The 27,475-nt window shown below is 45.4% G+C and overlaps 1 protein-coding gene across 4 annotated transcripts in view; it reads right to left on the reverse strand.

Annotated features, from left to right (window-relative positions):
• Nucleotides 1-7,435: 7,435 nt before the first annotated feature.
• NPL (N-acetylneuraminate pyruvate lyase) overlaps nucleotides 7,436-27,475 on the reverse strand; it is a 30,710-nt gene continuing 10,670 nt past the window's right edge. For 2 of the 4 annotated variants that reach the window (XM_028530881.2, XM_036015020.1), the window contains exons 3-12: nucleotides 25,999-26,072; nucleotides 24,322-24,409; nucleotides 21,376-21,433; nucleotides 19,915-19,990; nucleotides 17,844-17,936; nucleotides 16,927-17,075; nucleotides 16,753-16,799; nucleotides 15,234-15,318; nucleotides 12,326-12,365; nucleotides 7,436-8,682 (exon numbers count right to left, since the gene is read on the reverse strand). In XM_028530881.2, the coding sequence (XP_028386682.1) occupies nucleotides 8,501-8,682; nucleotides 12,326-12,365; nucleotides 15,234-15,318; nucleotides 16,753-16,799; nucleotides 16,927-17,075; nucleotides 17,844-17,936; nucleotides 19,915-19,990; nucleotides 21,376-21,433; nucleotides 24,322-24,409; nucleotides 25,999-26,072 (892 nt within the window). In that variant the 3' untranslated portion in view covers nucleotides 7,436-8,500. The remainder of the gene's footprint in view (nucleotides 8,683-12,325; nucleotides 12,366-15,233; nucleotides 15,319-16,752; nucleotides 16,800-16,926; nucleotides 17,076-17,843; nucleotides 17,937-19,914; nucleotides 19,991-21,375; nucleotides 21,434-24,321; nucleotides 24,410-25,998; nucleotides 26,073-27,475) is intronic. The other 2 variants (XM_036015022.1, XM_036015021.1) reach the window with 2 other exon arrangements.

A 27,475-nucleotide genomic window follows, 5' to 3' on the forward strand; every position in this document is an offset into this window, starting at 1 on the left:
CGCAGAAAGTGAGTTTGGGTCCGAGGGCGCCCAGAGGGAGGGGCGGGGCCGGAGCTTCCCGTCGTCATGGAGATCCGCCGCGCATGGCGGGCCCAAGCTCACCAGTGCCTTACAGTACTGGGAGAGGTGGGGTCCTGTACCATTTTGATGCAGCGAGATGTTGTCGTAGGGACCTCTGGTAGATGAGGTGGCCTTCCAAGACAGAACTGGAAGTCTTAGGTGCTAACTCTGTAGGCTTGTTTTGATCAAATGAGATGGCCTATGAAAGGCGCTTAGCCCAGTTTTTGGCAGGTAATAGGGGTTCAGTAAGTGTTATTAATTGTAGAGATTCAGACACTGTAAAAAGAATAAGCTCAGTGAAGGCAATAACCCGGCCTGGCTAGCTCAGGCAACTCACCGCAGTGCCTGACACATTGCTAAGAGCCCAGCAAAAACTAGATTAGTGAATGCATATATCCTGTAAGATTGTTTTGGTTTACACTGGAGATCCTTTTGTCTTCAGACTCTGTGGAATATTTTGTATTCTGAACTACTGTAGTAGTCACTGTTAAATTTTTAACTCTAGTTTTTCCCATGAAGGCAGAAATACAAAATATATCAAGTTGGGGTTGTTCCAGAGAATCCAGACTAATCCATTTATCTGGGCCCATCATACCTATATATCCTTATTTTTCACCTCTTTGATTACATTTTTCTTAACTCTTCTAACTCTTAGTGATCATTCCCTTTAAAACTCGGTTGCTCTTACAATTGGAATAGTAGTTTAGCATGTATTCATTCTTTTATTTTCTCCATGTATTTGCTCTCTTCAATTAAGAGTAGCATCATTAAAGGCAAGATATTAATTTTTGTTTCTTTGAACCTTTCAGGGTGTTTACACCTTCAAGTGCCTGATATTTACAATAAGAGAAACCCAACTAGCATAAATGGATTGCAAGTATTTTGATAGATAATGAACACAGCAACATATTAAGTATAAACAAAATTTTCAGAGGCGGAGCTTGAGCTTCCAAGGATTATGGAGAATTTTATTATTGAGTTGGTTCTTAATTTAGCCCTTGCACCTGAGACCTGCAATCTCCAGGGGATTGGGTGTCAGTGACTGGCATTATTTTAGCACCTTCTAGGATATTCCTTAACATTTGCAGATGAAGCTTCAAGACATGCTCCCTTTTCCATCTATACCTCTTTGACCTACTGTTCCTTTGAAATCACTTAGCAAAAGGCTCTCTGATTGTGTTATTCACTATCTCGAATAGTCACACACGAGCCATTCACGAGCATGTGAATATTTTTCATTCCCTATCCTCTACTGGTAGAGAATGGGACAAAAATTCCCAACCTGAGAAAAAACTATGAGGGTGGCACTATAGTCTGGCTCTGGTAATAATAAATGCAGATTTTTGTTTCAGGTCTTGCCTTAGGTTTACTATCATTTTCAACTTTATTTTGCCAGCTATTAGTTAAAATATTTAGCATTGATGTAATGTTTCTCTCTGTTGTGTAAGGAACATATATAGAATTGCGTGGATAACTACAAGAACTAATAAGAGCCAACACTTTACTATGCTTATGATGTGCCAGGTGTTGTTTTAAGATGCTGTTTTTATATGTATTACATCATGTAATCCTCACAATAATCCCAGAAGGCAGACATTATAATTTTCAAGTTATAGATGAGATAATAACTGAAGGACTAAAAAGTTAAGTAATGTGTAGGTCACGTAGCTAGTAAGGAAGTGATGGAGCTGAGACTTGAACCCACATGGCCTGGACCTGAGGTCATACGAATAACCACCAACAGGACAGCCTTGGCTCCCACACAACCTTGTTACACTGTTTGCCGTTTCACACTGAACTGAACTCAACTCTCCACTACATCAGTAGGTCCCTAGTCATTGAATCTTAGGGATAACATGGGAGTGCTAAGAGGTTGTTGACGGGAGAGACCCGGCTCTTCCTGCTGATGCATGTAAAGAATTACATATCAGCAAATCTAGTAGCATGTAGTCAGTTTATTAGTGGCCTGTTCCAATGGAAGAGAACAGGACTGGTAGGGTAGGGGGTGAAAGGCAAAGTTTCAAGGCAAAGCAGGGCGACAAAAGCAAGAGCGGCTGAAGACCAGGGTGGAGAGCCCCTGGGCAGCCTGAGGCCCGGGGGCCAGAGGCCCAATGGCCGACAGCCAAGAGCACCCCGAGCCCCTAAGAGAGAGCCTAACTTGTTTTGAGGATTTACCCTTTGTTCTGAGGACTTATTTAGTTGGTGGGGTAGGAGGAAAAAAGTTACATACTGATGAACGGGTGAATGCGGTGCCAGCTTTCCTGGGGAAATGTGACTACCCAAACTTAGGTATGTGTGGGGGTCTGTTAGCCTGAATCCTTATCTTGCTCCAGACCCCATTTGTTCATCTTGTTGTAAAACAAATTCATGACAGGAGGCAGTTAATTACAATTGGGGGACTTTCCAAAGTTATTTATGGGCTCTTTCTGGGAGCATCAGGGACTCCCTTGTAAAACAGATAGTGACCAGAGTTAGGCAATTAACCAAAGCTATTTTATGGGCTCCTTATTTGGGCACTGGGGACCCTCTCCCTCATTCAGGTCTTGGGATGAAAGCAGTTTCAAGGCTTTCTTTCCCAGATGGTGGAAATGCTACATAGAATTTCAAGGACTTCCCTTCTTTCTTGTTAATATAGTGTTTCTTGAGATGTTGGAACACCTGACAATATTATCAGACCAGGCTCAGTACTGCTGAGTTAGCATGTGAGACCTGTCTCCTTCCTCCTCCCTGCCTCGGTTTAGTATTTATTCTACCTAATTGGTAAAAGGCGTTTCCTGGCAACCAGGGTGCTAAATGCTGGCCAGCAACAGTATTGCAGTCTCAGAGTTCTACCTATGCTGTCTCCTGCCTCCAGGTGTTATTAAAAGTGGACATATGGCCCTGGCTGCTGTGGCTTAGTGGACTGAGTACCACCCTGTGAACCAAAGGATCACCAGTTCAGTTCCCAGTTGGGCCACAGCCTGGGTTGCTGGCCAGATCCCTGGTGGGGGGTGTATGAGAGGCAGACACACACTGATGTTTCTTTCCCTCTCTTTCTCCCTCCCTTCCCCTCTCTCTAAAAATAAACAAAGACAATCTTTTTAAAAAGTGGACATGTGAATTTAAGATTTTTGGTGTGAAATAGTCTGTCGTTACCATGTTAAGATTCATGTTCTGGTTCTGCCAGAACTGATGCGGACTCCAGCCAGCAGCGTCCGCAGTGCCGTGGATGCAACAAACAAAATCACATGGACTGCAGAAGTCCTGTGGAAAAAAGGGACAGCGTGGCCACTTTCTGAGTGAGAGAGCACCCCAATCCTTGCCTGGACAGGCTTTTATTGCTTTCTGGGAACATCAAGGAAGGTCCTCATTCATTATGCTCCAGGCAGTAACGATCTAACAATAGATAACATTCAAAGAACTATGAGGCTTATTCTAAGTCAGGGTCAGTTAGCTAAAGGGCCATAAAACTTTGGGAAACAAACTTATTTTATGCCTGGACCCTTATCAGAAAATTGAGGGCATTCTTAGCAAAGCAGGTTTCACAGGATTTTATGCATCCTTTCCTAGGCCTGATCGCCTGGGGAACTGCCTGTTCCTGCCCAGGGCTGCACCGCCCTCTGGCATTGTTTCAGGCTGGAGTCAGGCAGGGGAAGTAAGCAGCCAAGAGATTAGGAGGCTTCTCGCAGACAGAATGAGGACTCAGGCTATGTCAAAGCCGAGGGGCGAGAGTCCATCACCCCCTTTTTCTATAGCCCCCCAAGTCCTTCCCTGAGGCCACCTTCATGACCATGCCTGTCTTAGGTTGTCCCTCCCTTGAGGAATCTTACCTGTCATTGGCTACCCAGTCATCTGCACTGGGAGCCAGGCAGGGTGAAGTAAAAGGGGGCAGAGGCAATGCCCCTGCCAGGGAGATAAGCTTTGTCTCCTTAATGGCTTAGGGTCCCAAGGTCTCTTTACTCAGCCTTAGCCATGGTGGGGGTTACAGCTTCTGATACCAGGTAGGGCAGTTCCCGACACAGAACCATGTGTGACCTTGACTAAGATATTTCATTCTCTTTGCCATAGTTACTTCATTTTGAAAATGGGAAGATGCTATATTGTATCACTTCTAAAACACATGTTTGAAAAAACATGTAGCCCTGGCTGGCGTAGCTCATTGGATTGAGCGCAGGCTGTGAACCAAAGTGTCGCAGATTGGATTCCCAGTCAGGGTACGTGCCTGGGTTTCAGGCCATGACCCCCAGCAACCGCACATTGATGTTTCTCTCTCTCTTTCTCCCTCCCTTCCCTCTCTAAAAAATAAATAAATAAAATCTTTAAAAAAATGAAAAAACACTTTGAATCCACTGGAATGAGAAGACATGTCATCCTTTATCAGTATTTTTTACTTTCTCATAAGTATATATAAAATAATGTCTTACAATAAACAGCGTATGAGATTTGGTGAAATATTACCTATATCATAAAGCAATTATACAGAATAAATATGTAAATTTCAGTTCCTGGCATTAACCGTATTAAAAACTTTTTTTCCTAATTAACCCCAGCATCTGAAGATTACCTTGTCACATTGCACCCATGTGATTGAGAGGCTGAGGCCCCATCAGGAGCAAGAATGGCAACAGGTACACAGATAAGGGGGCCAGCGATCCGTGTGTCCTGGTGCACAAAGTGATGTGCTGCCCTTTAGGGACAAAATGTACCAACACAGAACACCCCAGGAAGGGGGCATGCTTCACCCATTAGACATGATTTTGTTAACAAAATAACACACAAAACACAGAGCTGATCAGAGGCAGAGTTTGGATTATTCCTTTAAGATTTAGTTTTCAATGTGTGTTACTACAGGAAGGCAGGGCTCAAAAGCCAGGGAGGTTCTGACCTACCGTGAAGGTCAAACCTAATGCTCCAGGCCCAGAGAAAGAAGCCGTTGAGCAGAACTGTGGGTGCGCACTAACCCAGCAAAAATACAGCTGGAGAAAATAAGGATGGACCTGAAAGGTGCTAGACACAGAAGTGTAACTCATTAAAACAAGAGAAAAGTTAAATCACGTTTTAAGTGGAATTAAGAGTGGCACTGTTGCCCTGGCTGGCGTAGCTCAGTGGATTGAGCGCAGGCTGCGAACCAAAGTGTCACGGGTTCGATTCCCAGTCAGGGCACATGCCTCGGTTGTAGGCCATGACCCCCAGCAACTGCACATTGATGTTTCTCTCTCTCTCTCTTTCTCCCTCCCTTCCCTCTCTAAAAATCAATAAATAAAAATCTTAAAAAAAGAAGAGTGGCACTGTTAATCCTAAATCCTATTTAGGATTGATGACCTTCGAGCAATGAATGTCAAGATGCGGTGTATAATGGGGCCAGCAGAAATGGCTGTTTACATCTTGAGGATGAATAAGGCATATCTGATGCCTTTAAAATTATTGGTATTCATTGATGCCAATTTCTTTTAGAATTCTTTTTTTATGGCTTGCTGTGCGTATGTTATTTTGCATATGCTATTAGAGGTTTGGCAGTGATGTAAGGTTTTTCTCGGTTGTATAAAGAACACATCCTGAATTGCTTGGAGAGCTACAAAAACTAGTAAGAAGTAACACTTCCCGGGCCTAGGATATGCCAGGCATTATTCTGTTCATTTTTTTAAAAATGAGTGAGCAGACATTGAAGGTCATTTACAAGTATTATTTTTCTATATCCATTGTACTAGTTTCTATTGAAACATTTATACAAGCCCTATGGCTACCTGCACAGAAATTTACTCAAATTCACTGGACTTTGCAACGTGCTCTGTTCTACTTTTACAATTATATTTGTTTTCTCTGCCTTTATTCGATAGAAATTAGTTTAATATTAGTTTGGTTGGCTTCTCACTTATGTGGTCATTGAAACACCATATTCACATGGGCTGTTACGGTTGCCATATCAACGTGTGGGGCTCTATTTCCCCTGCATTTGCATATTTGAGCATTCTGTGTCCTGTTTTGTATCATTAGCCTTCACTGACTCTAATACATTTCTATAAGGTTACGGAATGTTACTTTTTTCAGTGTTAATTAGTTTCCTATAGCCAGTATTTGTAATTTCCTGTTAGATATTAGTACAGAATGTACTGTATTTGCATGGACAAAACAGAATGGTTTTCCTCAGCAAACCATTTCAGAACTTTCAAAAAAGGTAAATGGGGTATACTAACCTATTCAGGGACAATGACTCTCAGATGGAGACACAGAGCAAAACATAAGCTCGCTGTATTTAAAAGAGGTATTTAAGTGAAAAATTCCAAATGCTTGAAAAAAAGATGAAGATGCCCTAAATAAACCTATCTCTAAAAAGTACCAAAAAATAAAAAAATTGCAGTGCTACCAAGAAAGAAAATGCCTTAAAAGTAAACAAAAAAGAAGTGAAGAAATGAATCCAGAGAGGCAAGAGGACCCTGATTTAAGCACTTACCTTAAGAGAGTCTCTGCTTCCACTTACTGAAAGCTGCAGGGGGCCGGGAGAGAGGAAACAGAGCTAGGGGGTGCCCAGAGTGAGGAGGCTGCGGAGACCCCCATGCATGCCTTACGGCTCCAGTGAAAAGGGAACAATAGCAACAATAAAACAAAAGCAAATTCAAAGCAAACATAACCACAGGAAAACAAACTCACAAGAGGAGCACAGGAAGGAAACGTGTCTGTTACAAACTCGGTGCTGGGTAGAGGGAAAGAAGACTTTAGTGTTGTGTTGAATAAAATATTTCCCGTGTCATTAGTTTTGACACTGGAAACTAAGTTCAAAGATAACCGCAAGTTTATAATATCCCAAAATTTTACTTTTGATTAGAGGCATGACTGGTAACTTACTGCTGTATAACACTCATTCATTTCTGGGGAGTTGGATGATAAGCTGGAGTGCTAAACTCAGCTCTGCTCATTTTGATAGGGGGCTTAAGACTTGGGAAATTTTAGCTAAAGGTAAATAGCCATAAATCTAGCAGGTAATGTGTATGTTAAGCTTTCGTTTCAGAAACTACAGATAAGGCCCATCCTGGTGCCTGGGAAAAGCAGCCGACCTCCTGGGGCATTAGCTAGAGATTACCGCTTGGAGACACCTTTACCAAGAAGAAGCAGGTGACCACCCCTCCCCCTTGGAGACAGCTAACGACCCAGGACAGGAATGTTGCAACTGCTGAATCTCAAAGCCCTCACCACACATTGTTTGCCCTTCCCCACCCCCCTCATAAAAAGATCTGGCCAGGAAAGAAGGGGGAAGATGGTTTTTTAGGGTATGAACTCGCCATCTTCTCAGATCTCCGGCCATCTGAGTAAAGCGCCCATAAAAGATTCAATCGCTGTCACTACTTATTGGATTTGGTAGTGATAGGCAGCCCCAATGCTGGTGTCTTTTCTGGTTACAGTTTCATCACTTTTGTCATTGTAATCATTGTATTGCTCTTTGTGTTCAAAGGATCTCACTAACCCTCTTAAAAATTCTCCAAGAACTGATTTCAGAAAATTAATATATAATTAATGCATAATATAAAATTGATAAATCTCCTATCGCTGAAGAAGAGTGACTCCCTGCAAGTGTGCCTGGGAAGTAACAGGAGCCCCTGGGCCCACTGCAGAAGGGACAATGGCCTTCACTTCCAATAATTCAGGGTGACGTGGGGGGTGACACTTCCTTATCAGTGAGGGGAGGGGAAGTTTGTGGTGCCCGAGCAGAACTCCTTGGTTCTTTGAAACTTTGAGCTTTTGGGAGTTCTCATACAGCAACAAGCGGAGACGTGAATCTTTTTGGAAGGCCTCTCCTTTGTTATGTGAAAACCACTCTCATGGGCCCCTTAGGTAGAGGAACTGAAGCAAGTCCTCACCTAACCCAGGGTTTGGGGGGAGACCTGTGACATCACAGGTTTTAATCTGAAAGCAGGTGTTCTACAGTTAGACTGAGCAGCCCAGTAAGCTGGTGTGTTAACACAATAGTTGTGTGTCGTTAAGTCATGTTGTCATTTGGCATTAAAGTTAGCACGCCTGAGGAGATGCCACAGCTCAGAGTTTTCCTAGGTTCCAAATGAATATTCATTAAAATGAAAGTACATTCCAGTGGTTTAAAATGAGAAAACTTTAAAATAGGGTGAACAACCAGAAATCAACAGAATGGGAGCTACCAAAGGCAAATGGAATTAACCACAATTTTCCTCTGGATTCCCTTTCATCCACGTGGGTGGACATTTCTCCTTACAAAGTTTGCGTAACGTTGAATGACTGAGGGCCCACATCTCCGTTTACAGTTTTCACCCCTTCAGGAAACAAAGCTTTTTAAAGATCACAGTAGGTGCTTCAATACTTGTTGACTGATGTGCGATCTCATTTGGCAGGAAAGACTTTAGTTCAAACTCATCTATAAAGTCCTTGAGAAATGGATGCACTCTTCAAGGTGGATTACATCGCAGTGTACACACCCCGACTGGATAGGCAGGCATTAGCTGGCTTCCAAGTTTGCATTCTTTAAACCAGGAAAACAGAGAAAATCCAGACTCTTCAGTTTAGCTTCTGCCTTCTCTATAAACTCCCTGGAGGCTCTCTGCAGCGGAAGCCGGGGTGGGCCCATGGGAATCCCGGACACCAGTGTCATGACGGCTTTGGTCTGCGGCACTCCAAAACCTGTACAGAAAAAAGTGAGGACAATGTGACTGGGACTGTCCACTCCACCACGCACATCCCAAAGAAGAGATCACATTCATACAGTGACTATTACGACAGCATAAGGTGGACTGAAAAGTGGGAATATATCTAGTCCATGTGGCAGACTTAGAAGACATAGGGAATCCTTCCTCCTGCTTCAAATACATAGAAATGCTGGGAGAAATGTTTTTAGCGAATTGACAAGCTGCACAGCAAAACAAAGTAAGCCTCAAAGTCAACTGCAAAAGCAAGAAGGAGGGACGGAAGTTATCAGGGATAAAGAGGTCAGAGCAGTGAGGAGCTGAAGCCAAAAGATCCATGAAAATAGTCTGATCCAGGGGTACACTGCTGTGGATCAAACGATACAGGGCTTCATCACTAGAACAGAATTTCGTTCAAGCGTACCTACGAAGTCCCTGAGGAACGCGCTATTTAAGGTAGTTTATGAGTCAAAGCGGCTGTTCTAGGGCCTGTGTCCTAAAGCTGGGGCAGGAATGCAAAGCAAGCCTGGGGGCTGTGCATAGCAAGGAGCTGGACTCAGACTCCTTGTGTCAAACTGGTAGCCAGCCTTCCATGAAAAGCAAGAAAATAAAATCTGGCCCACTGGCTTAAGAATAGGGGCATATAGCCCTCGACCTGTGCCAGGGCTGTGGAAGATAAAAGATCATGTGAAAGAAATCCCAAGCCTGTGCCATGTATGAATGACAGATCCGTATTTGCATGATGCACTTGGCGTAAGAACGAGACTAAGGAAAGAATGAAATAGAAACTGAGGGACGAGGCCCTGGCTAGCGTAGCTCAGTGGGTTGAGCGTGAGCTGGGAACCAAAGTGTCCCAGGTTCGATTCCCAGCCAGGGTACATGCCTGGGTTGCAGGCCATAACCCCCAGCAACCGCACATTGATGTTTCTCTCTCTCTCTCTCTCTCTCTCTCTCCCCCCTCCCTCCCTTCCCTCTCTAAAAAAAAATAAATAAAGTCTTAAAAAAGTTATTTATTAAAAAAACACAAAAACTCAACCTAGCCTTTAAGAAAAAAAAGAAAAGAAACTGAGGGACAGATACATGGAACAAACTGACAGGGACTGGATGAAAGAAGGTGAAAGGATTAGCTCAAGAACGTATATGCATAGCCCACAGAGACATGCAACAGTGTGGTGATGGCCAGAGGGGAGAGGGTGTGACGGAGGGGGAGAGGTGGGCATTTGTGGGCAAAGGGAAGGTGAATGGGGCATCTGTAATGGTGTAAACAACAAAAAGTGAAGGAAGGAAGGAAAGGAGGGTGGGAGAAGGAAGGAGGGAGGAAGGGAGGGAGAAAATAACATAGATTGGTTAGAACTGGTGACACCACGTGCCCCAGGGCAGTCAAACACAAAACCACTGGACAGGACCCCTCACAACCTGGAGGGCAATGGGCTCCCCAAGAAACAACAGTCTCTGAAGATGAGTTCAGAGTTAAAAGTTACAGAGCACAGAAGGAAAAAGAAGCTGTACAAAAGTCAGCAAACGCACAACTAGCAAATTGCACAGCCTGCGAACTGAGGATACAGAATTCTGCAAGAGACTTCACAGAGCTAAAAGAAATAGAATCCATAGGCTAAGAGAAGGGCATATAAGGAAAGAACAGGAAGACTTGGGGGAAAAAAACAGCCAGCGAGAAATACTGGAAATAAAAAATAATCGGTGAAAGTAAACATAGCTTAAGATAGAATCCGTGATTTTGAAGGTAGATCTCAAAAAATAATCCAGAATAGAGAAAAAGATACATGTTTTCTTAACTGTCTATTGCTTTTGGATCCATGGTATAAGAAGTAACTTTCTTTTGCTAAGATAACTTAGTTACAGTAACAATTTAGCACTGGGAAGGAAAATACTAGAATGACTAAATATAGAGAATATGGTTTGATGAGAGCAAAATGGCCCTCCCAGGCTCACTGTGAGTGGTGGGATAGGGAGCTGCCTTCATGCTAGGGCTGCGGGTCTCTCGAGGTAAGTTTCTCTTTGACTAAACCACGACAGCTCCAAGTCCCAAGAAAGTCTGAAATGAGCTTTTTAAGATATGTTCTTCTACAGCATGAAAACTATCTTCAAGATTCCTCTTTTAAAATGCAAATATTTCAGAAAAAGTTAATCATTTCAGCTAATGCCTTAGAGCTATATTTTGTAGATCATTGTTGATATGCAAAACAGTATTATATATACAGGTAAACTTTTAGTTCTTTTAAAAATTAAATAGTTCAACATCTACTTCAATGCACTTTAGGACCATGTTACTATCTTACGAAACCCATAGTTCTGAAAAAAGTATTGCTTAGGAAGCCCTGGCTGGCGTAGCTCAGTGGATTGAGCGCGGGCTGGGAACCAAAGTGTCCCAGGTTCAATTCCCAGCCAGGGTACATTCCTGGGTTGCAGGCCATAACCCCCAGCAACCGCACATTGATGTCTGTCTGTGTCTGTCTGTCTGTCTGTCTCTCTCCCTCCCTTCCCTCTCTAAAAAAAAAAACTATTGCTTAGGGAAAGGGAATAATGACAGGTCATAATAGTATTAGTGGCACACAGATACAACAAAAATCAAGAAAGCAGAAAAGCAAATGGACTCTGGCTGGTGGCTCAGATGGTTGGAGTATCATCCAGTACACCAAAAGGTTGCGGTTTCAATTCCCGGTCAGGGCACATACCAGGTTACGGGTTCGATCCCTAGTCAGGGCATGTACGGGCATGTACGGGAGGCAACTGATCCATGTTTCTCTCTCTCTCTCTCCCCCCCTTCTCTCTCTCTCTCTCTCTCTCTCTCTCGTCAATCAAAACATATTGTCGGGTGAGGATTTTTAAAAAAAAGCAAATGGGAAACACTGTCTTTGAAGGACTGAGTGAGCTGAGAAGCCTGTGAGAACCAGGGACATAGTACATACGAGGTGCTTTTGGGCCCAGGAGCAGTGGCCAGGATAAGCCAGAAAAGGCTCTGAATAGGAGGTAGGAGGTTTGCCAAGAATAAACCCAAAACATTTCCTGGACTTAACCCAAGTTCTTAGGAAGGGTCAATCACTTGCCGAAGTAGAGTGAATGATAGCATTTGCTATGTGTCATAGTATAAGACAGGAGACTCTGGAGATATTTCTCTCCTCAATTTCACCACATTTCCCTCAAATTTTACATTTGTCCTATTATCCAATCCTCAATCCATTTAAACTTAGTTGTGTTGACAAACTCTTTTGAAGTTGCAAATACTCTTGGGAGAGCTGTCAGTCATTCACAATTTAGTAAAATCTATATTCAGGCTGCCTTCCTCCCAGCACTTAGGCGGAGATGAGCTGCAGTGTGGTAGGAGAATTTTAATGAGAAGAGGCAAGTGGAGGGGGGGAGTGCTGACGGCTCAGGAGAGAAGGAATAAAAAACGGTGCGTGCCTGGGCTGCGGAGGCGAACAGGGTGCTAAAGTGGCAGAGAGAGGTTTGAGAAAGGGTGCCTTCAACTAGGTTTACTTAACCATTTTATCAGGTCAGTCCTGAAGGTTAGCATTGGAAATAACTCTGTTTGCAACAGAGCGTGAAAAGGTGTTCCCGTTGAACCCTCAGGGAAAGGCCATTTCCTTTACATTCTCCAGCAGCAGACCAGGCAGGAAACTTACCCAGTTTGACCACAAAGTTGATGAATCTCTGAATACAGAACTGGAAAGGAACAAACAAATCTATAGTCAGTATTCTTGGACTATGACAACAATTTAAAGAACTTAGAAGTCAAGTCAGAGGAGTCCCAAACCCAAAAGTCCACACACCTTAATTTTCGGAAAGCCTGTCAGAGTGAAGAAAATCAGCCCAGTGAGGATGGCTGGAGACCCATCCAGGGCACAGCAGGGTCTTGTCATACAGTTACGCTTTACAAAGTGGACCCACACAGAAAAGAAGCTCCGATGACAGGATTGTGCAGGCAGTAGAGACGCAAGAGAGGGAAGACAGCCTTTAGCCCATCAAGCTCAGGCGGGTAAACGCATCGGACAGTGCAGCTGTTTCCTAGCCTCTGGGGTACTTTCCAAGATACCTACGGGGCAAACGGCCAAGGTGAAGATTTATGGGAATCAGCTTTTAATCACTCAACTTCTACAAGTGCTAACTTCCAAAACTGATCAGAATAAGAATTCACACAGAAGGGAGTGGTGGGTTGTCCTTGTATCTCTCTCCTTCCACAGTCCTTCTCTTTCTTCCCTTTTTGAAAAAATAAGGACATACCTCCCACAACACTGCCCTGGGACACCCCTGGGAGTCAAATAAAGGGGAAAATCAAAATGCTGGCATTGGCATTGACAAAGAAAGTGACAGAGTAAATTGCTCCAATGGATGGAGAATGAGTTTTCTTTAAAAAAAAAAATCAGAGGTTTTCAGTTTCTTGCTTTCAACCTGGCTACTTGGGTTGTCAGCTGAAAATCATGAAATGATCGGGCCTTCTGATGTTTGGCATGTGACTCAAAAGGAACTGAGTGACACGGCTCGAGCAAAATCCCCTCCATTCTTATCTAGTCATTTATATGGACAGGGGTTCACAGCACTTCTTTCTCTACAACAAAAACCAGAAATAATGTTGGTGCTGAACTTGAACTCATCTTAGCGTTAAGTAGTACTCGTCCTAGATTTCATGCACTAATTCATAAAAAAGGACTCCCATCCATCTCATTAAGAGATGTATTTTCAATAACATTTTAATTTTATGCCATTTTAGTCAAATGTATAGTAGTCATAACAATTTAAAGCAGAACAAAATTTTAATATCCAGAGGCTTACAAACTTATGTATCTTTCCCCCCTCACTCCCAAACTATAGTGCATCACATTCACAAGCCTGCACTCTCCTGCTTTTTTCCACTTGATATATCATAGAGATCTTTTCAGATCTGTGCATATAAACCTAGCTCATCCTTTCAAAGCGCTGTCTATCATTTGATTGTATGATTCAAAGATGATGCATTTAACCATTTCCTTATAGATGGATATCTGGGCAGCTTCTATCTTTTGCAACTCTAAATAATACTATAAGGAACATCTTTGTACATGTGTCTTTTCACGTACGTAAGTACAGCAAATGGTATTCAAGCCTGTGAGAATGACGAAGGTCCGCCCCAATTAGTTACCTGACTGCCTCTTCGCTGGACTGCAAACTCCTGTAGGGCAGAGACCAGCTTTACTGAAATGCTGCGCTCGGCCCAGCCCCTGGCACGTGTGTACATGAGTAAATGGGACCTACTTGCCTTGCCTTCTTCAAGCAGAAACAGAGCACGCGGTACACTAACTTCCTCATGAATACTGCGTTGAGGAGATGATTTATTTGAGCACAACCAAAGGGGAAAAAACAGATGGCAGTGGGATCAGCCAAGAACGGAACCACTAAGGGTCCACCTCACAGCTGTTTCTCAGCTCCCTCCATCCTGCGCACTCCCTGTCTTTCCGCTTGGGACAGGGTGCAACGTTCAGAAATAACTTTTTCTGGGAAACTAAGGAAGAGGAAAACCATGAATGCAAAGAGATGGCAGCGTCCACACAATTCACGCCTCTTGTCATAATTGAAATCAAATCCATGCCAATTTTTAATTTAGTTGGCACAGTTTCCTAAGTCCCTATCCTGTTCCTGCTCTCAGCTTTACCTGGTCTGGGGCTGAACAAAGGTAAATGTTTAAATAAGCTGTTTCACCTCCAAGTAGGAAGCAGATTTCAGCTGGCTCAGAGTGCAGGGCAGGTCACCTGCTCTGGTCTTGCTCCTGTCTTTCCTTCCCACTTAGTTTCTTGGGATACTCCTCGCGGTCACTTCCATTGTCCTGAAACTCCGTGTGCCCCACGGCCTCCAGAAGTCTTTCTCTTGTGCCTACTCTGCTTCTTTCCACCCCATCCACTTCCCTGAAGCACACACCCTGCCCAGGGGCTGAGACCAGCTCTGTCCAGTGAGGCCCTTTGCTCTCTGGACAGCCAGGCCGTCCTCCCTGTAACTGCCATAGCAGCCGCTGCTTCCCCAGGCTCCTCCGGGCCACAAGTGAGTTCCTGCTGGTTTTCCTTCCCGGCTTCAAAGCCAGCGGCTCCTGCTTCCTGCCTACTGGATGTCTTCTGTTCTCAGCACATTTTCATGGGGAAGAGGACCAACCTGCTCTGACTCTGAATGACGTCTCCCTACTGTAGGTCACCAGCGTCACAGCTCCTGGTGACTCAGGTGTGACATCCTCAAGGGGGTGGCATGTGGTCATCCCTCCAGAAATCTACTGTTACTATTTTACAGTTGCAAAAGTACTTTGAACACGGAGTAAAAAGAAGATCATTTCCAGGAGGAACAGAGGAGTTATTCCCGTATGGGGCCTGCCCTGGTTACACGTGTAGGGGGCACGGCCAACAGGCACAGGTTTGATTTTAAACAAGAAAAAAGCAAGAGACAGGAGGCGAGTAAAGAAAGAGACAGCTGGGCAATCTTAACAAGGTGGGCATGGCAGGATGAGAGAGCCTGAGAATTCACCGGCGGGAAAGCACAAAGGCTGGGATGCACGTGGAGGGGAAAAAAGTTAACCTGGTGATTCAGGGCCGAAGAGAGGTCCTTCCGTTCAAAAGCCTCCAACATCTGGTTTGTCTTTTCCCCCAGGTAGTTGTAGGTGCTGGAAAGAAAACAGCACGTGCTGAGGGGTCAGCAACCTGGTGGGAAAGGTCCGGACCACCACACCCCTCTGCGGCCCACAAGGGGCAAATAACCGATCCTCCAGAACTTGCTTTTCTGGCTCTGACCTACCAGCAGGGTCAGGTGTCTCCAGGTCTGAGGTTTCCAGCATCACTGAGCAGTGCCCAGAGGAGGCAGAGAACACTCACGTGATGAAGAAAGTGAAGGAAAGTGCGAGAAGGATCAAATGAGAAAAAAGAAGAAGAAAGGAAAGAAGGAGGTGTGTTCAGTAAGGAACCACCAGCCAACCCCTGCCCCAGGGCACAGAGACCCGTGCTAGATAAGAACTGTGGGGAAGAGGCAGTGTCTGAGGGGAGTCCCGGAGTCCTCAGGCTGAGGAAGTGGGTGGAGGGCGCCCCACAGTACAAGGGGCAAATCCCAATGGATTACCTAAATTCAGAATTTAGGTATTACCTAGAGACCAGTTTCCAGAAAATAATAATGATAATAAAATAAGAGGCCATTTACTAAGCGTCTATTATATTCGATGTGCTTCACACAAATTGTGCCTCATTCTCCCCAGGCCCTGCAAAGCAGGCCTCGTCTCCATTGCACTGCGAGGAAGGTGGGGCTCAAGAAGGGCTACGGTGTTATCTCAAAGTTTCCATCACTTTGTGTAGTGCTTCGTGACAAGTCAACAACACAAAGGGAAGTTATCTGATCTCATAAAATGTTCTTGTGCATTAAAAAAAAAGCTCTGCCTTTAGCGATAAAAACAAATACTTCAAACTACTCACTAAAATCTCAGAGAAACTAGAAAGATAGGTTATAAAAATTTATAGCTAGGATGTTTCCCCCTTTGTTAACAACTTCTTGTAAAGTAAGTTAGTATGAAAACATAGGCTTATCTTGTACCAATAATAGAATGTTCTTCACGTACATAGACCTGGGAGTGGGTTCCAAGAACGTGACGTGTGTATTATTGTCTGGTAATAAAGTAAGGAAATGGAAATATAGCAGCTGAGAAAAGTCACTTGTAGGTGTGAAACACTCCGAAGTCCCAGTGTGTGCACAGGTGTCTGAAGGCTTCCAGAAAACCACATCCAGATCCCAGAGGTCTTAGCCATGTCCTCAGTTAGATGGAAAGGAACAGGGTTATAAATGTAGAAGACGTGAAGTCTAACCAAATGTACCCTGCTTATAAATCATGTCGACAGAATTAAAATGTCTAGTATCAAGGCCAAAACCCGAGAGTCAGAAAAGTCACACTTTCCAGGGGGAAAAAGTTTCCACGGCCAGTTGATGCAGGTTTCCTTGGTAGAAATGGCCCCACCGTGATGACGGATGATGCAGGCCCTCCCAGCTTGTCGGGGGGGCGGGGGGCTTTTATACATTCACACATTGCTGACCACCGGGAAACGCGAGTCCTGCTTACCTGCCCACCGCTCCCGTTGCTCCCATCACCAGAGCACTCAGCAGTTGCTGGTTGGAAACAGACAAAGCATATTTACTTTCGAGAAAAAGAGAGAGAAGACGCGACTCTATAAGCAGCTCCAGGAATGGTTTTGGGGGCAAACTGGCCCGCGGGACGTGCCCAGCGGTGACTTACCTCATCCACCCCAAAGAGGAGAGCAAAGTGCCGCTGGCGGTGCTGATCGACGCACTGCCCGAAGTCTAAGAGATCCGTGTCACTGAATTTCAGCCCTCGGAAGGTGGGGACCTTCTCCTGAATCCCATCCAACAACTCCTCGGCACGAACTGCTCAAAACAACGGGCGCCTCGTTAACCTGCCCACCTCCAGGAAACATCAAACAGCATCCCACATGGCCGCACACCTCTGCCCTGAGGTCCCAGGAGCTGTTCTCAGCCCGAATTGACTGCAGGCTGGACATGGCTGCTTGCCCTCACCTGGCAGGTCCTATCTGTTATGCTTGTCAAATGATAGCCCAAGTCTCCCGCTCCCTGAAGACTATTGATGAATATTTATAGAGGACAACTTCTATTTTTATTTTTAAGAAAGGTAGACAGGAATGGAGTTTTAAAAGTAATCTAAAATATTTCGTTTTATTGTGAGAATCTTCTTACTGGAAAAGTAGAATGGTAGTAACAGAAGAGCTAGAAGAAAAGCAAGAAAAGATCAGACACCCTTGCTGTGTGCCAGGCACTTACACTACAGTCGGGTACAAGGTGGAGAGACACAGTTCTGTCCCAGGGGGGCTTTCCGGCTGTGTCTTCTTGCATGAGAGGGAGTGGGGTGTGTGACAGACGCAAGGTGTCTGCTAGAAGGGACTTGGTGTCAACCTCTCCTTCGTGCTCCACTTCCATTGTCAGCTGGTGTCAATGACTGTAAGGGCTGACTTATTGCCAATGAGAGTGGCTTACTTTGGAGCAGTCGGAACCATCTAGCCAATGATGCTACACTCTTACGACATGGGGTGGGCAGGAAGGAGTGAGTGGGGTTTCTTTGTGCAATAGGGTAAGGTGGGAGGGGGTGGAGAAAGGAACCTGGAGAGAAGCAGTACTCACTCTTTACCCCCGTCAAGGAGGGGATGTGATAGTAATAAAGGGGCAGTCCTGGGGCAGTGGCGGCCACCTCCTTCAGGAACTCAGTGAGGTCATCTGAAAGAACAGCCGGCAAAGCCGTGATGTGAACACGTGTGACACACTGGCTTTCCCTGGTGGACGAACCGTCTAATGAGACACAGCCATCCTTTGTGGAAGCCAAAATTCTTGGCCCCTCTTGCCATCCCTGAGACTGCTTGCTGCAATATCTTTGCAACTCACTTCATTCAAAGTTTTATTTTCCTTTCTGTAGAAAGGCCAAAAGACACTATCACTTTCCTACCATTTTATTTTATTTAAAGAAACATTTATTTATTTTTAGGGAGAAGGAAATGGAGGGAGAAAGAGAAGGAGGGAAACATCAACGTGTGGTTGCCTCTTGCACACCCCCTCCTGGGGACCTGGCCTGCAACCTAGGCATGTGCCCTGACTGGGAATCGAACCAGTGACCCTTTGGTTCGCAGGCCATCACTCAATCCACTGAGCTATACCAGCCAGGACTTTTCCTACCATTTTAAAGTACTATTAAAACACTGGGATAAACCTTCCCACCTGTTAAGAGAAGCTCATGAAACACTCTCACAAAACCAAGAAGCCCATAGGTAGGACTCCTGTCTTCTTACCCCAGAAGGGCTAAGTGCTAAGTAATGCAAAGTGAACAACACAGACTTTGCATCAGGACCAGAAAGAGAAAGCTGTAACAGAAAATTCTGCAACAAAAGGATAAGCAACATCTGCTCAAAGAGGGAAGTTACAAGGACAGTCACATATCCCTGGCCAAGTGGCTCAGCTGGTTGGAGCATCGTCCCATACACCAAAGGACTGTGGGTTCATTTCCCAGTCAGGACGCATACCTAGGCTGTGTGTTTGGTCTGTGGTTAGGGTGTGGAGAAGGCAACCAATGGATGTTTCTCTCTCACACAGACGCCTCTCTCAAGAGGAGTCAACATCCCACAATAATTCAAACAGGGTTTGGCACTTTTTCCTTTTGGGGAGAAATCCAGGTGTATCAGAAGAGAGCTCACTCTAGTTTACAGAGGTCTGGGGACTTTCTACATCATCATCCAGTGCGAGCTCTAATTGCAACATTACTGTGGAGAATAACAAATCCAGCAGGCTTTCTGATGCCGCTGGAGAGTGGGAGAGAGAATCTTACGTTCTTCACCTGAACACTGTGATGATGTATTCTGTCTGTGATAAATATTTCTGATAAAATTATTATGTATAATTTGTTCTTTTTCCCTGTCTTTTGGAGAAAGTATTCATGTAGAATTTTAAAAAGCCATGTGAAAAAAAATTCAAATGTTCATTTTAAAGTCCCCAAATAGCAGTACTTAAATTACTCATCTGTCTTAACAAGTATTTTCTCTCAACCAATAATAGATGCTATTTCCTGATACCTTCAACCCATTATCCATTTAGTTATGGATTTATTTAATCGTGCATGAAAATAACACTTGTCTGTTTCTAATCCTTTGAAAATTTGTGTTTCTTTTTTTTTTTTGCTAATCAAAAGAATTAAAAAGACTCCATGTACTTGGAAACCACAAATAGTTTTTGTAGAGAGGGTAGAGGAGGAGAAAACAATACCTTGGTATTTTGGAAGACAATAGATGTTTCTGTGAAATCTCCTTTCAAATTCATCACTCACTCAACCTCGCACAGTACATGTAGTCTCAAAAATGCTCAGCACTTACATTCCTCCTTTTTTGAGAAAAATGGTCCCATGCTTCCATGTGACTCTGAACTCTCTGCACAGATGGCACACCAAGGCCCGGACACCTGACCCAAACACAGGCACCTACGGCTTGACCCGGGGCTTGGTGGATGACCCCATCAGATTGCTTGACAGAAGAGTTGAAATCTTTTAATGAAGTCTTTTCTTTTACGGATCCGGGGAGGCCAAATATTGTGGAGAACTGCTGCACCGCTGCAATGGCACGCCTCCGGTCCATCAAACTCTACTTCCATGGGTTAAACTAACCATGGCGAATGAAGGCAAGGAGAAGTGGAGCATCTAGACCCGCCTAATTACCTTTGTTCCGCGGCTTGAGAAAGAAAGGTGCAATGACAGCGATGCCGTCAGCTCCTATTTCTGCTGCGTGTTTGGCCTTTGAAAGAAGAAAGAGGACTGTTGGGGGTCCGGTCACAGTGCTGATGTGTGTGGGTTTTCTCACGCCAACAAGCAATTCCCTGACACTAGCTGGGTGTCCTACAATTCAAATCAACTCTGACACTATCTACCTGGACATAGGGTCAGATCCCACGGGTTAAGGGCTCCATCCCCTAACCTTCTCTCCCGGTTCAGGTAATAACCAAGGTTATTACCTGTGTTTCTGACTCAGCAGCTATAGATTAGAGGTTCCAACAACCCCCTCGTGGGTTGATTAACCTGCTAGAGTGACTTGCAGAACTCAGAGAAACATTTTACTTACTAGAACACCGGTTTATTACAAAAAGGACATAACCCAGGAGGAGGCGCACAGGGCAAGGCATGGGGCAAGGGAGTGGAGCTCCCATGCCCTGGGGAATGCAAGTGGGCCACTCTCCCCAAATCTCTACCTGTTTGCCACCCTGGAAGCCCTCTGGCATCCCCTCTTTTGAATTTTTATGAAGGCATCATTTCATAGGCATGATTGATTAAAAAACTGGCCATTGGTAATTCAACTCCCAGCCCCTGCCCCTGTAATCCACTATTCACTGGTCGGTTGTCCTGGCAACCGCCCCCATCCTCAGGTTCTTTACAAAAGTTACCTCTTTATCTAACAAGAGACACCTTTATTGCTCTTGTCACAGGAAATTCCAAGGGCTTTAGGGGCTCTTTGCCAAAAGAGGGACAAAGACCAAATACAGCAGCCCGTCCTTATTCATGTAGCTGGTTTGTTTCCCTTAACATACTGCCTTCAAAGAGACTCATCCATATCGTGGCACATGACAGGATGGATTTCCTTCCTTTTGAAGATGGAATAATACCCCACTGTAGGGATGTGCCCCGTTTGCACATGCACATCCTCAGATGCGCATGCGGGCTGCTTCCACCTCTTGGCTATTGTGCATAGTGCTGCCATGAACCTCAGTGAGGGCAATCTTCTGTGTTTCAGCCAGTCTCCACTTTTACCACTCATCGTGGCTGAACCCCACCTTCCACCCCCTTTAGGCCCAGCAGGTGGCCTGACCTTTTACTTCCCAGAGAAAACCGTGTGGCTGAAAGTGTGCTGCTTCCCGGCAAACTCCGCTACCTCTATTCCCATCCTCACTTTGCTCAGAGAAAAGGGGTGCCTCCATTTTCTATTCAAAACTCTGCTACAACGGTTATCACCTGGGCTATTCTCTTTGGGGCTCTGGGCCTGTTTCTGGATGGGGAGCTCTGTGAGTTCCCACACCTAATATTCTCCAGCACAGCATCCAATATGCAGCAAAAATTGTATTGATCGTAACTTCGGCATAAAAACGGAGGTCCCCGAGTGGTCTCTCCCAGACGGACCTACGTACATACCAGTTCCTGTGACTCCTTCAGGCTCAGGGCTCCTACGTGAATTACCACCTGATCCAACCTGCAAACGAGAAAGCACCGCTGCATCACTGGAAGTTTATGACAACACAGAGGGGCTGTGGCGTCTTGGTGTGTGCTGGGTTTAGCAGTTAAGTAATATCTGACTAATCTCAGTCTCATGACTGTCAAATTCTGCAGTGGTCTATTTATAATTAACCTAACTTGGGATTAAAAAAAATGTCCAGAGAATAACACTTAAGGTTCAGTCGAGGAGTAGAATTTTTGAAACCAGTGGCTGATTAATCAGTGCTTGAGTACTTTTTTTGGACACAGTATTGTTTTAGGTGCTGTATTTGATGGTGATAACATGCATAAAGGTAGGTGTAAAAATGAGATTTTTTGTGTGTGTTTATGTAGGAGATAAGAATAAAGAGGTTCCTCAAAGAGAACAACCAGGAACTAGCCACGTGAGAAGCAAATTCACTGGAAAACGCTTTCCCCCATCTCGTCAGTCCCTAGAATTTGGCCACCAGAGGTTTTCTCCGAGACCCCAGTGTTCATCGCTGGAGGTGCTCTGTGTGGCCCCCATGGAAGAGGCCCCAGTGAGACTGGTCTTCTCAGGGTAGGACTGCTCAGACTCAGCTGTGGATCCAGGTGTCCCAGCGAGGTTGAGGGACTCTGAATGACACAGACCTCGTCTCATGAGATGGTTTCCATTGAGGCCCAGTTGCGTCCTGCACTGATTCTTGAGTTGTCTGTCTTAGATAAAACGGAACCTAGCTGGGAGAGGACATGAAGAAGCTGACCGACGTGCTTCGCTCTTACCGGCAGCTTTGTTGTGGGACCTCCTCATCCCTTTCTCTTGGCTCCAGTTAAAACAGCCACCCATGTCCTGCTCCCGTCCACCAGGCTGCGAGCTGCTGCTAGAGAAAACTACCCTATGGCTTTATCACAAACTTCCTGCTTCAGGAGAAGGAGGCTCCAAAAAGCCTTCTGGTCAACCTGACTGACTTGCTTTTCCAATTCCCTGCAGTGGCTACTCCAACTCTTCACTATTCTCCTTAAGATCTAAATTCCACCCCAGCTCCTTGTTCTGGGCAGATGTCTTCACTCCCTGGACACCAAAGGTGAAGTGGCTTTCATGCACAGCCCCCCTCACTGTTCCTGCTCCGCACTTAGCCGAGTCGCCGCCTATGCTTTCCATGCAGCTTCTCGGCTGTCTCCTAAAGCTACCCCATCTACTGGTTTTACTTGACCCCTCCCTTCCCCGCTGAGAGCTTCCATCCAAGGCATCAGTTCTCCATTCTCCTTAATCTCTCCTCCCTTAGTGAAGTCCTCACAGCACAGAAACATGCTCAAGACTTCCCCACTTGAAGAAAAGAAAAAGAGCTGTCTTCCCTCCTCTCTAATCTACTGATCCATCTCTCCTTCCCTTCACCAGAATTTTTTTTCTGAGAATAAGCTACACTCCTGCCCCACAGCCATGGGCCCCTGCATTCCTCAGCCACTGCAGCCTCCCTCTGCTACAATCCCCTCTGGCTCCATTCTCTCCAAGGTCATTGGTCACTTCCTCCGTGTCAGTCCAAGTGGCCTTCTCCGCCCTCCACCTTCTGACTTCTACAGCATCTAACCATTATGATAAATAAACATCATAATGGACACAGCATCTACTGTAAATAATGCCAGTAAATTCTTGTGTGATACTTGGCACCATGTGTCAGGCACTGTTCGAGTCCTTGCCACCACCTTATGAGACAGGGACTGTTATTATTCTCATTTTACAGATGAAGCACGGGGTGGTTAAGACTTGTGTGAGTTCACAGAGCTGGTCAGAGGCCCCCCATTCGAGCAGCCTGTCTCTCTAGTCCCACTTTTAATGACAATGTGACCACCCATGAACGGATTCAGAAACTGAATGGATTCAGTGACAAGACGCACTCTCTACCTCCACCCTTGCTTCTGAGGCCTGTCTGTCTCTGTCCACAACAGTATCCTTGTTTCTGGTGCTTTTTAAAATATGTATCCTTAGCCTTCCTCTTTTTTTACTCTGCCTATGGTCTTCAGTGTTTTTGGGCCCCGGATCTGCCTGCAAATTAGCTGGCAGCTGATGGGTCACCAGAAAAGACTTACATGAACCTGTACTCAAAGCTGGCGTGTAATTTCAGAGTGCTCAGGGGGCTCTGAGACCATTTAAGGATCATGGGCTTCACATTGCCAACCTCTGCTCCAGGCTCAGTCGGGATTTACCTCTGATCTTTGCTTCCTTCCACCTACACCAGCACCAATCACTCCCTTCTCTGATCCCTGTTTATACTGCTTATCAGAAAGATCAGAGTGTTAGTTTTCATGGTATGACATCTCCACTGCATGGTAAGCAACCTGTGGGCTGAGATCCTGTTTGATATTCCCAAGGCTGGCACAGTGCATAACACACAAGGACATAATAGACAGTAAAACCTGGTGAGCTGAATGTGCTTATTGAGCTGACACTCTCCTATTTGTTTTACCATGACATGAATTGAGAGTTATAACAAAAATATATAATCGCATTGAAGTGTAGAGGATGCAGGAAGTTCACCAAGACAAGAGGAAGCCCCACGTATAGCGTGCTGATCACATGCATGCAGAAGACTTGTAAGGAAGCGGGGCTCACAGAAGCATCAGGAACCCGTCCCGCGAAGGCAAGGAGCATGAATCTCTCAGCAGAAGAGCCAGGAGCCCAGCGGATCAGTCACCAGCACCTTCCCTCTTATCCCTCCAGCCCAAGGCCAGGTAACCCAAGGGAACTGATTGGTGGATGGATGGGAGGCAGGCTCCAGGTCCGGACGGGATCTCTGAGAGTCGGGCGTGTCTTGCAGCCCAGCTGTCCTTCCGCACGGAGAGGAAGGGCGCTCTTCTGTAGACACAGCTCTTGCAGATGAGTGTTTTTATCCGGGTGGAGTCACTCACTTGTTCCTTCCTTTTGTCACCCACTCCTCTGCGACCTGGCGGCGCTCTGAGATGCTCAGAGACAGTCCTTCTCCCGTCGTGCCATTCACTGTTCCAAACAAAGGGTCAGTCAGTGGGGCCAACCAATACCTTTCGCTCATCCAACACTGGGAAGGTGGGGTCAGAAATCCCTGCTCAAGGGGAAGTGACAGACAAGTCGGAGGACAGAATCAGGGAGGGGGAAGGGAAAATGTCGTGTTTCTGTTTTCCACCTTTACCTTGTCAAAAGTAGCAGGCAGGTTAATTTTGACTTATAATTACAGACTGGTCACTGTGATCAGGGATGGAGAGCAAAGACAAAGATAACTGCCCATGTTTTAGGCAAATCTCCAACATACCACCCAGTTCGATATTTGGGCCCAAATGGCAGGAAAATCAACATGATCCAGTCCTGGCTTGTCCAGGCGGTTGTGGCCTCTGCCTGTGGTTTGCCATGGGAGCACTCTAGGACTGCTCCTATTTTTTTAATATTAACTTATAAGAAAGCACCAGGATGTTAGTCCTTTTTGGAGCAAGCACTCATATATTCACTTCTCACAACAGCCCTGCAAAGTACACCTAATTCTCCTTATTTACAGAGGAAAGTGGGAGTTTCTGAATCACTAACTAATCCAAGCTTGAATCCACACCGCTGTGATTCCAAGACTTTCTCTTCCCCGAATGGGTCTCAGAAAGGATGCAGATGGCCCCAGGACACATCCCTGGGCCTGAATCGTTTGGCAGCACTTCCTATCTCCAAACCCTGGGCACTCAGTGGGGACACAGGGGGAAGGGTGGGGGGTCGGGGAGGCGAGGGGGAGTGGGAAAGAGTGTCTTGATCACTCTTCTGGGGACTTGAGCCACCTCAGGCGCTCCCTGGAGCCCTTGGCGGAGGAAGAGCCCACCTTCCTCACTATGGCTTGGAGCTGTAGGCGGGCACTGAGAGGTTTTGTTAACGGGTTTTGGTTGTGACTCGTGGCCACCTCTTCACAGATGTTTTAACCTGCTTTCATTATGACCCAGTGGTGCCTCCAGTTCCAAAGGGGACCCTGTTGGTAGAGCGGTAGCTCGGGGCCAAGGTGCAGTGTGCTTAGAATGCTGACCAGTCCAAGGGGCTGGGGCCCAGGACCCAATGCAAGGGGTGTCCTGGCTGCAGGGGAGTACGGCTGTCAGGCTTAGAGTGCCCATGGTCTGATTTTCTAAGTTCCCACCGTCTATGAGTAAACGAGGGTGACTGCCAGTTCTCTGATTGCCTTAAAGTCTTTTTTACATTTAAAATATGAGAATCTGGGGGAAGAGAGAATAAAGCCCATTGGTGTAAGAGAGAAGCCTCGGTTTTGCTGCTCCCCTACCACTTCTTGGCTGAAGAGCCTTGAGCAACCCAAATAACATATCTGAACCATAAATTTTCTTCTTCAAAGGGGGGTGAAAATAATACCTTATCTGCCTTGAAGTCACCCCACCAAATTAGATAGTCTCTGGAGGTGCTTTTCAGGTCTGAAGCTGATGAGCCTGCACATTCACAAATGTGACATAGCTTCGCCAGACTCAGTCATAACCTTTGACACGATGACATGGTGATGTCCTGGCTATTCACCAGGTGAGAGTGGCTAAAGACTGAGCTGGAGTTATGCAGAGAAATGTATACAGATGACTTACCAAAGACATTCTTCACTCCCTGCTTTTCCACAAGATAATCCACATACTGACCAATGACTGAGAAGTTGATTTCTCTAAAAGGCACAGGAAAAAAATAGAAAAAAAAAAGGTATACTTAGTCTTCTTTTAAGAACATTATTCAATCAGTCCCCAAGTCTATAATCTGTTCTCTGTTGTTAATATTTTTTTTTGAAATCCACCTGGTCAGTGAAATTCTTAGCCTTTCATTATTGTTTTTTTTTTCCCTTCTGGGTCTGGTGGTTTCCCTGCTCAGCCATGTGTTCCTTACTTATGTGAGCAAAACACTATTCATCAACAAAGGGTTTGCATTTACTTATTAAAAATCAAGTAATAGAGAAAAAGAAGTTACTGAATCCTCTTTTGTCCTTTTGGGGAAGAGTGATGCTTACATGAGAACTCTACCACTTGGTGAGGAGCAACCATGTCGGCTTTGAAAAATAGGAAAATTCAACCTTAATAATTTAAGAACTTTAGCACTTCATATTTATGACAACGAATGAAGGCTCAATCCGCCTGCATTTGCTAGTTTTAAATCAAAGAGGATTAAGAGTCGGAAGAAACTTTGCTGTCACTTGGCCTCTCGAAGCGCGGTCTGCTGAACTGCAGTATCTGGGGGGAACCTGTTAGAAATGCAGAGTCCCAGGCACCACACGTTCCCACCCAGCCAGAATCTGCATTGTGACAGGACCCCCATGTCATCTGCACGCACTTTGCAGATCGCTGACCTTGTGAGGACCCGATGCTCAAGGCAAGAAGGGCTCTTTTCCTGAAAATCATGTCGATTTTAAAATCTAGAAACTGACTCAAACATAAACCGTATAAACATCACCCATTCTCCATCAAAATATGGGTGGAGAGGAGGGGGGCGGAGAGTGAAAACGCGAAGGGGAGCTAGGGCACGAGTCTGTGCTAAACGCTGCGGAACCCGTGGCTACATTGACCAGAACAGAATAGTCATTGGCTGCCATTTGCATTTTGTCAGTGGGGCCAGAGAACCCTAACTTAATTTTAACCGTATCAACACTCTTTTCTTATTTACTTATTGTCTTCCTTAAAAAACAAAAACAACACAAAAAATCCGATGCCTTCGGGAAACAAAGACATAAAAGGGTATTTGTCAAAAAGAATGGGAACCATAGAGACCAAAGCAAGGAACACACAAGCAATCACCGCCCACAGCATGACAATGACAACCAGCCACAGCTTGCCACAGGGAACAGGTGTGTTTCAGTGCAGTTGGAAGGCCTCCAGGGGAGCAGACACCTCCCTCTACCAGCTTAAATGCCAAATCCTCGCCTCTCAGATTTGCTGAGGAGGGAGGTTCCCTGAATGCATGACAGGAGCGAAGGAAGGCTGCGCTAACTTAGAGATAAGGTGGGGCAATTCGCTGCCTAACAATCCACCTCAGGACCCCCACTGAGGTGGCTTGACAAGCTCAGACATTTCTGACCACTTA

This window comes from Phyllostomus discolor, chromosome 14 (assembly GCF_004126475.2).
Source record: "Phyllostomus discolor isolate MPI-MPIP mPhyDis1 chromosome 14, mPhyDis1.pri.v3, whole genome shotgun sequence".
Taxonomy (NCBI): domain Eukaryota; kingdom Metazoa; phylum Chordata; class Mammalia; order Chiroptera; family Phyllostomidae; genus Phyllostomus; species Phyllostomus discolor.